An 8,599-nucleotide genomic window follows, 5' to 3' on the forward strand; every position below is an offset into this window, starting at 1 on the left:
CACTCGGTATCTCACAGCATTCACCCCCGCCCCCTGTGGCGACCTTTTCCGTAGCTCTAGTCTCCGCCTCCTGCTCCACCGCAGTCTGTTTCCCTAACATCATCGACCCGGACCCCCAAATCCCGGCTTCTGCACGCGTCCCACATCCCGCTTAGTCGCGGGGGAGGGATGGCACCACGAAGTGGCCAGGGACACCGCCCGAAACGAGGGACTCGCTGTCTCGGGAAGCTGAGAATTCTGTGTTTCTCTGAAGAGAACGCATCTCTCCCGGAGCAAGGGCTCGGCTGGGAGACTAGGGTCAAGGGGTGGGATGGGGACGTTTTTCCATCACTGAAATTGCTGGTGGCCTCGGGGCTGCTCCTGTCATCTGCCCTTTCTGCTGTAGGGGCCTCTTCCTCATGGTGTGAGCTGGGCAGCAAATGCTGAGTGGAGAGCAAGTCCCCACCCTCACCCGCTCGCCAGTCCTTTCTTTCCTTCCTGTCTTTTCTAAGAGGCTTCCTAAGGGCTCAGTGTTACTGGAGGCAAAAGAGGCTGTTTGATCTGCTCTCCCCTGAATTTAAAAAGCAGCTTGTAGTAAATATGTAAACAGTCTGGCTTGGTAATAGAAGCCCCAAAGACCTCGGCTCCGGGAAACGGGTGGAACCAAATCGCTCTCCCCAGCCTGGTTGCTTTAGGAAGGGTCTGGGGGGTTGTGCTTGGTGCCAGGAACTGCAGTAGGCGCTTTCCAGATATCACATGATACTCCCCGAGAGGGTATTTTTACGAATCCAGTGTTACTGATGAGGAAACCGGCACTTGCAGATTCCTCCCTGCAGTTCCCAAGGTATCATATTCTGTCTTGTCTCAGGGTCTTTCCCGTGCTGTTCTCTGGAGGAGGCTGTCTTCTGTTCCCCTGGTTGATTCCTTTTCTCCCATAAAGACTCTAGTTAGTTATCACCTCCTTCTCCACAAAGCTTTCCTTTGGCCCTCAACTCACTCAGGCTATGTTGGTGTCAAGCCAGTTCTGCCTGGAACCAAAATCCTAACATTTTCCACTATATACCCAAAGCAAGGGGCCTAAAGGAATTACTCCACTTTCCCATATCTTAGAGACAGCTCTATCCCTTTCTTACCATCTCTCTCACGTTTCCCTTTGTCAGTTTGTAGGTGAAAGAGCAAGTTTAAGAGCACTCTTTGGAGCTTTTTGGGTTTTCTCTCCCTGATCCCCAATACCTCCTCACTGTACCCACCCATATTCCCTTTCCTCTTCCAGTCCCACTCACCACCCACATCTAGGCTCCTTGAGAGTAAGAACAAATCTAGCTCATTTTTGTATGCCTAATTTATGTACGTTTAATGCAGGGTTTCACAGTCTCTGTTCTATTGACAACTGGGGCTAAATACTTATTGTAGGGGGCTGTCCTGTGCATTGCAGGATGCTTAGCAGAATATCTAGCCTCTCTTCACTAGTCTCCCTAGTGTGACAACCAAAATGTCTCCAGATACTGGAAAATGTCCCGGGGGGGGGTCAGCTTACAGAATTGAATTGATATGAATTTCCAAGAAAGTCCCTGGCTCAAGGCCTAAACTACTTGACTTTGGATTTTTTTCAGGGTATAATTTGTTAAACTCTTAAAAATTTACACTCTGCTTTAAGATTCACAACCCACGCCTTGCTCATCACTGCTTCAGTGTGGTAAACCTGCCACAGCACAGCCCATTGGGGTTTCTTAATAAAAAGAATTCATTATTTTACCTCTTCTTCCCAGTACTTCTTCTCCTCCTAGTCAGAGCCCTACGGTTAATGTGCCCAGAACTTCATATTCTTTTGTGAGCCTACTCAGTCAGCAGGATCCCAACAGTGGTGGCAGACAGGAGTGGCCAGTTTTGACACTTTATTCCTTTTCCTGCCTATTCCTAGGGGGAACGGCAGGCTGATCTTGAGAGTAGGATAGAGGACAGCTCGCAAGCCCCCTCTGGTGTCTACCTAAAGCCACTTGCTAAGCCTAGAGCTCCATTTGGCTTTAATTTCAGAGAATGAATGTGTAAAACTGGTGCTATGAAGATGTGGAGTCAACACGAGGAGAGACCTCAATCCATGACCTTTTCCACATCTCAGTGGAATAGACCTTTTCTAAGATCAGACACTCGTGTGCTCATTATAGGGCCAGATGTTCAGAACTTCTTATAAAGAGGAAGATGTCTGGAAACAACGGGAGGATGTAACAAAAAACCATAGAGTAACTGCAAACTTTGAAACTATAGGCCATGGAATTGGCACACACTCAATTTCTTTTAGCTTATTTGTCAACAAAGGTGTGACAGCCATCAATACCATTGACCACAGAGTCATCCAAACCTGAGAACTAATTAGTCAAGGCTGGTCAAATCTCTCCATCTTGCAGAGATGGCTCCAATGCTGTTATTTTTATATTTGAAGTTATTAAAAAACCTACATTACCAATTTCCCTTGTCCCAAAACTCAGGCTGCCAGCAGAGGGTTGGCGGTAATAAATAGGTTTAGTTACAAGGATCACATACACCCTTTTCCCCATATAGGCACTCCACTTTAATCTACGGAGTTCAGAGACTTGACTAAATGGATAGAACCTGGCACTGAGAAAGCTTCATAAGATGTAGGAAGTCTTGAAGTACCTGCTTTTTGAGGCTATCAGGCAGTTAGGATAATTTAGTAAAAAAAAGGATAGAACACCCTCCTCTCTCCATAAAGGGCACGTGTGGGTGTAATGACGCAACGGAGGTTGTAGGGCTCTAGGTTGAGACAAGAAATGATGTGTATGCAGTCAGCAGTGCATGCCAGGCTCTGTAAATAAGCAGCATTTGTTATACATCAGTTCATTAAATCCTTACCCTAGGAGATAAGCAGTATCCATTTCACAGGCAAGAAAATTGAGGCTGTGGGTGGTTATGTAATTTGGCTGTTACATAACTTGTAAATGGCAGAGCTGATTCAAACCCAAGTTAGCCTGCTTCAAAGTTCAAGCTCTTTTCCACAATACTGTGAGGTGGAGAAACTTGTGCTGCAGTGGACAGCTTGGGCTTACCCCATGATTCTGAAATGAAGACCCAGGCACCCAAGATTCCATCACAAATGAGGAGTCAAGCCCTGCTGCAGGGGAGCAAAATCCTTTCAGCTGACTCACCAGCTTCATCGCTAGCTGCTGTGTTCTCCTCCTCTTAACTGGAATGGCATTGATTTTGAGGATTACCAACTGCCCAGACTATTCTAACCCTGTGGCCCTTAATCTAAATAATCAGAAGCCAAAGTGGCAGAAGATTCTGCTATGGTAAGAAAACATCTTGCATATAGGATGCAGAACTAGTTTAGGTTGTCAACTAAAGAAGTTGGCTATCAGAAAGCTACCCAAAGACGGTTACCCTACTAGCAGTTGAGAAAGAATAGGCAGTCTGGATATAATCAGGTCCTAGTTGTCAGAGTCCTTTGGTCCCAAATTTGGGGATGCTGATTTCCTGCGCTTTTCAACTAAGGGCAGCACACAAAGGGAGTCAGGGACCTAGAACTATGGTTTAGTTTCTCTGTCTGAAGCCTACAGTCCTCAGCTCCCCAGGGTGGTGGTTTTGAGAAGGTAAGTTCTTTAACCTGAGAAGGCAGATGAGTGTGTGTGCTGGCGGGGAGGAGGGGAACAGGATATTAACAAGCCTAAGGTCATTCAAACATGTCTTTTGGCAACATTTTCACATCCTCGCCCTACAGCAGGATCTCTAGTTTGTTACCCAGAGGTCTCGCTCATCTCTGAATTCCTAAGGTCACAGAAACAAGAAAGACCCTTAAAAGTCCATGTTAGGAATATTTTATTTGTTTTTCGAGATTACACAGTCATTATTGCTGATCTAATACAATCACTTAGACATAAAGATTTCCAAGAACTTCTCAGAAATGGTGATTCTTAGAAGTTTTATTCCTTTCAGTAAGATGACAGAACTAGATGATTACGTGTATATATATGTATATATATAGTTTAGAACTTGTCCACATATAATTTGCTGGTGTTGCCTATTTTCCTTCTGTAATTTTCCTTTATTGAAAAAGCTTAATGCAATGATGCATTTGATTCCTTTTTTAAAAACCATCACAAAGTTAATTTTGAGAAAACCACAGGAGCAGCAATATCAGATCTGTTCAGAGAAAAGCCAAGCAGCAAAAAAGCTTTGCAGGAGTATGTGGCCACGGGGAGCCGCGCTCATATGGGCAAGTAGGATGGGGAGGGAAGACAGCAGAGAGAGGGTAGATTAGATACATTTTTGTTGTTGTTAAATGAAAAAAAAAAAAAAAAAAAAAAAAGAAAGGAAAAGAAAACTGAATATCTCCATGAAAAAGGCAAAAAAGGGCCAGGCATGGTAGCACACACCGGTGGTTCTAGCTACTCAGGAAGCTGAAGCAGGAGGATTGCTTGAGCCCAGGAGTTTGAGACCAGCCTGAGCAACATAGTGAAACCCTGTCTCTAATGGGGAAAAGAAAAGAAAGAAGGCAAAAAACTAGCACAAATTCATTGTAGAGAAAATGGTATGTAACCTCACAGACTGGAGCCACATACAAAGAGATAATTAGCCTTCTTTCCCATGCTTCCAGATAACTGGGATGCATCTAAGGTAAGAGGCTTGAGGAAAGATGACACATTGCCCTGATTCCAAGGGCAGAGGGAATAATGACCAGATTCCAACACTAAGATAGAGCCCAAATACTTGGGAGGCCTGTGGCTCTTTCTTTTTAATGGTTGATGGCACAGGTTCCTACAAAGAAGAGAGGTCATCTGAAACTCAGAGGCAAATATCTCATCATGGGCAGCAACACTGGCAACCTAACTCAGAAGTCCAGTGTGGCTCCTTTTTATTTGGAGTGGGTCTCTTCACTATAGCAAGGCAGAGTGTATTCTTTAAGTACCAGCACATAGTAAGTTCCAGAGAGCAAGCCTTTGCTGAGAAACAGCAGGTTATGATTTTGGGGCTAAGAATACAATAGGCTAGAGACCATATATGTGCCAAATGGAATCTACTCTGGATATAAGATAAGGTACAACAATCTGAATCTCTTGCTAAAGGAACCCAATTAATACAAAAATAGGCCCAGGTAGGCAAAAGGAAGAACTGAATGGCTTAGTGGGAATTTTTAGCATTTATGATCTTCCTTATAAAAAAAGAATATAACCAGTATTTGCTAACACATATGGCCTCTGAAGAACTGTAGTCTATGGGCTGAGCCTGTATACTATTTAATGAGACAAAGAGTCATTTACCAAAGTTCCACTTCCCTACTTCCAAAAGTAAGGTCACTTTCAGACTAGCTCTGAGAATATATGTGAAGACCAGGAGAAGCTGGAGAGGGTGGAGGTAGAAGAGAGAATCAGGATAGGAAGGTTATAGTGATCATGGGTGGTCTGGTGTTTCCTTGAGTCACCTTGGTCTTGAGACTTTTAGGCAGACCAGCATAGGAAAAAAGTGGGGAACAAACCAACCTGAGAGTGTTGAATAGGATCGGCAAGGGGAAGAGGCTTATTTAATTCAAGTTTCTAGGACCACTCCAGACTTTAACTCTTTAACCAATCTGGTCCCAATGAAACCCTTGAGACCAGCAGATCAGTCTCCAAAAGGAATCCAATTTTTGGATGGGACATAAAATATCATGCTGCCCATACCACATTACTAATTCTTTTTGTAACACTGGAGTTACTCAAGAAACTGCCTCTGAAATAGAGAATCCTCAAATGGAAGAAGTTAAATCATAAAATACATGCCAGCAGAGAAGACCACAGATCAGATTGCAGATCTCGGTTTCATCCATAGCAATGGCCAAAGGAATGAATGTCTGATGAGGTTCAAACTCTTCAAATTAGCTTTGATAATCTGGATACAGTTTACGATTTCATCTCTGTATCCCTCAGACAGTCAAGCTGCAATGGCCTTCCTAGGAAACAAGTAAATATGCTCTGCTTTGTTGGGGTATCAAGCTGTGAGTCTGAAAGACCTGTCCCATTTCCAAAGCCTTACACCCCCCAAATCCCTGGAAAAGTATGCCTTTCCCTACTCAGTTTCAGACGTAGGGTTAGGCAATAGCAGGAACTTTCAGGAAGCAGTGTTTCACAACAAGCTCTCCTTTTCTGAGATAGTGACAATCTGGAGGGGCTTCCTTGGAAACTATCCAATTAAATGACAAGGAAGTAAAACTATGGGTCCCAGTGGAGCTGGCCCCACTTCCTGAGCAGAGGTTGGCTGGATTAGAAAGACAGCAGAACAAATGTCTGACAAATACCAAAACGGTGGAGGAAATAACAGAGGCACATCCCTCTTGCAACGAGAAAGTGTTAAAATGGACATAAATATTCAAAGAGAAGAAAGGAGTCCAAGGTAAGAAAGGAGACCCCTGGTAGGCACAGCACAGCTGAGTTCCTGACATAGCTTAGCAAAGCCATAAATAACATTCCTTCCTTATTAGCCTTTATATAAAGAAGGCAGTGATAGTGATGGTCAAGATTGCGAACCCAATCTTGTGTGAAACACTGGCCACGTTAATTTCAAACGGCCTCACCTGGGGAAGGGCCAAAGCTGAGAAAGGCAGGTGCTGAAAATTTATTCCAGAAAACTCCAGGGAATGAGAAGTATGGAATCCCTGGACTAACTCATGAGCCTGGACAAGAGGAAAAATGGCCACTCCTGAGGATTCAGTCAATGGGGAATGATGTGAATGATGCACTGGGAGCAGTTACCCCATGTCTTTCCTTCCTCAGTCCATCCTCTGTGGCTCTCTCATGGCCCTCAGGGCAGTAACCACACTCTGGGCCAATGCTACAGGCACAGGATTCTTGATTTTAATAAATAAATAACCAAACACACAGGGTGAGCACGGCAGGCAGCTCTGATTGGAGAAGCAGCTTGCTGAATTCCTTCTTATATACTAGTGGAGAAAAGGCTTGAAGTTCTATTTCTTAAAACTTCTGGTTTGAGTTACAGGAACTTAATACCTGGAGGGAAAAAGAAAGATGAGACTGTGATGTTATCAGCTAATGGGGATGCTGGGGCATGAAGAGCTTGCCTAAAGGTATAACAGGGAGGCAGAGACTTTTCTGGAGTATATGGTCACAGAAGGTGTATGTGTCTCCTTTTCACATCATTGAAAAAGGCCAATATTTCTCCATAAAGAGATAAAAATCATAGCAAGAAGATGAAATGGGGAAAGGAATTAAGGAAGGGGAACTTTATTTAATGAGGCAAATAGCCACTTACCCAAGCTCCACCTCTCTATCTCCAAAAGGCAAATTCAGGAAGGGGAATACTATTTAAGGCCTTGAAGAGTCTTTTAGGGGTGGTATTGAGGGGAAGTGGGTTCATTTTTCTGAGCTCATGAAAGATATGTGGTTGGGGATGCAAAGATCAATTCCAGTTCAGGAAACTCGTCACTGCCCAGGTGTCCCTGATTTCTGGGGAGCCCAAGGCACCTGTAGTAATTAGGCTTGAAGGGCCCATTCTTGTTGAGTCCCAGATACTTGGCCTGTTCATCTGTCAGCTCTGTCAAGTGGGCATCAAAGGTAGGCAGGTGTAGACTGGCCACATATTCATCTGGAACAGACCACAGAAGCCCTGGTATAAGCATTCATGCCTTTTATCTGATAACTGTTCTCCCCAAGCTAGGCCTTAAAAAGTTCGGACACCTTCTAATTCCTGGAGCTGAATAAAAAATGTCCAACCTTTACTCACTGGTCCTCAATTCTAAGGAATAGCTGCCTTCAGCTTCAAGCCCAGTACTTTCCAAAGCCTTAACAATTCATCCTTACTAACTCTTTCAGCTTTGAACCTTGCCATCCAGAAAAGTACGGGAAAAATGAAAGAAACAACAGGCATCAGGATCTAAAAGAAGGAATAGCATAATGTGGGAACTAAATAATGGGAAGCTCCAACTTTAGTTTTGCCTTACACTCTATACTTTGGGTCACTTAGAAAAACTAATGCCTGGGGAAACTTGAATGGAAAAACTAAGAAGGATACTCCCTTAAAAGATAAATGGGATAAATGAACTGTTTGCTTTGCGTTGAGTAGTCTTAATTCTTATGGGTTTCTGTTCACATTCTATTATCTGACCACATAGTACTTATTCATAATCTTATGTCATTTCCTATGTATTTGGTCTACCAACTTCATTATACATTCTGTCAGAATATGGACTGTGCTGTTGCTTTTATATCCTTCTAAAGTGTCTACTAAAGGGAAAATCTAACAACTTTTAACAGTTGTTATACACCTAGCGCTAAAGAAAAACAAAACCAGAAGCTGATTTTTTACTTGATCTTTGCCTGAGGAGTTTATAAACACACTGTATCAGTTCAGGTGCTTGAGGTAGGCTCTTTAAAAATTTAAGACACGTTAATGTTTCTCTTATACAAAACACCATGTAACTAAATAGCTTCTATTCCACATCTCTCCTTTGGCTGAAGCATTGGGACTGGTGTTGGAAGGTGTGGTAGGCAAGTCTTGTGTGGTCTCAGAAAAGTTTGGTAGGGGCTATATGGCAGCCTAGCATTGGAATAAGTCAGATGTCACAAGGTAGGAGATGATTCTTTTTTTTTTTTTTTTTTTTTTTTTTTTTTTT

The 8,599-nt window shown here is 43.3% G+C and overlaps 1 protein-coding gene across 6 annotated transcripts in view; it reads right to left on the bottom strand.

The window, feature by feature from the left end:
• Positions 1-3,796: 3,796 nt before the first annotated feature.
• The window catches only part of AHCYL2 (adenosylhomocysteinase like 2), a 204,375-nt gene continuing 199,572 nt past the window's right edge, over positions 3,797-8,599 (bottom strand). For all 6 annotated transcript variants that reach the window (XM_032276007.1, XM_032276006.1, XM_032276008.1 and 3 more), the window contains exons 16-17: positions 7,452-7,572; positions 3,797-6,977 (exon numbers count right to left, since the gene is read on the bottom strand). In XM_032276007.1, the coding sequence (XP_032131898.1) occupies positions 6,971-6,977; positions 7,452-7,572 (128 nt within the window). In that variant the 3' untranslated portion in view covers positions 3,797-6,970. The remainder of the gene's footprint in view (positions 6,978-7,451; positions 7,573-8,599) is intronic.

The sequence above is a fragment of the Sapajus apella genome, unplaced genomic scaffold, assembly GCF_009761245.1.
Source record: "Sapajus apella isolate SASKATOON/1434 unplaced genomic scaffold, GSC_monkey_1.0 scaffold7, whole genome shotgun sequence".
In the NCBI taxonomy this organism is placed as follows: Eukaryota; Metazoa; Chordata; class Mammalia; order Primates; family Cebidae; genus Sapajus; species Sapajus apella.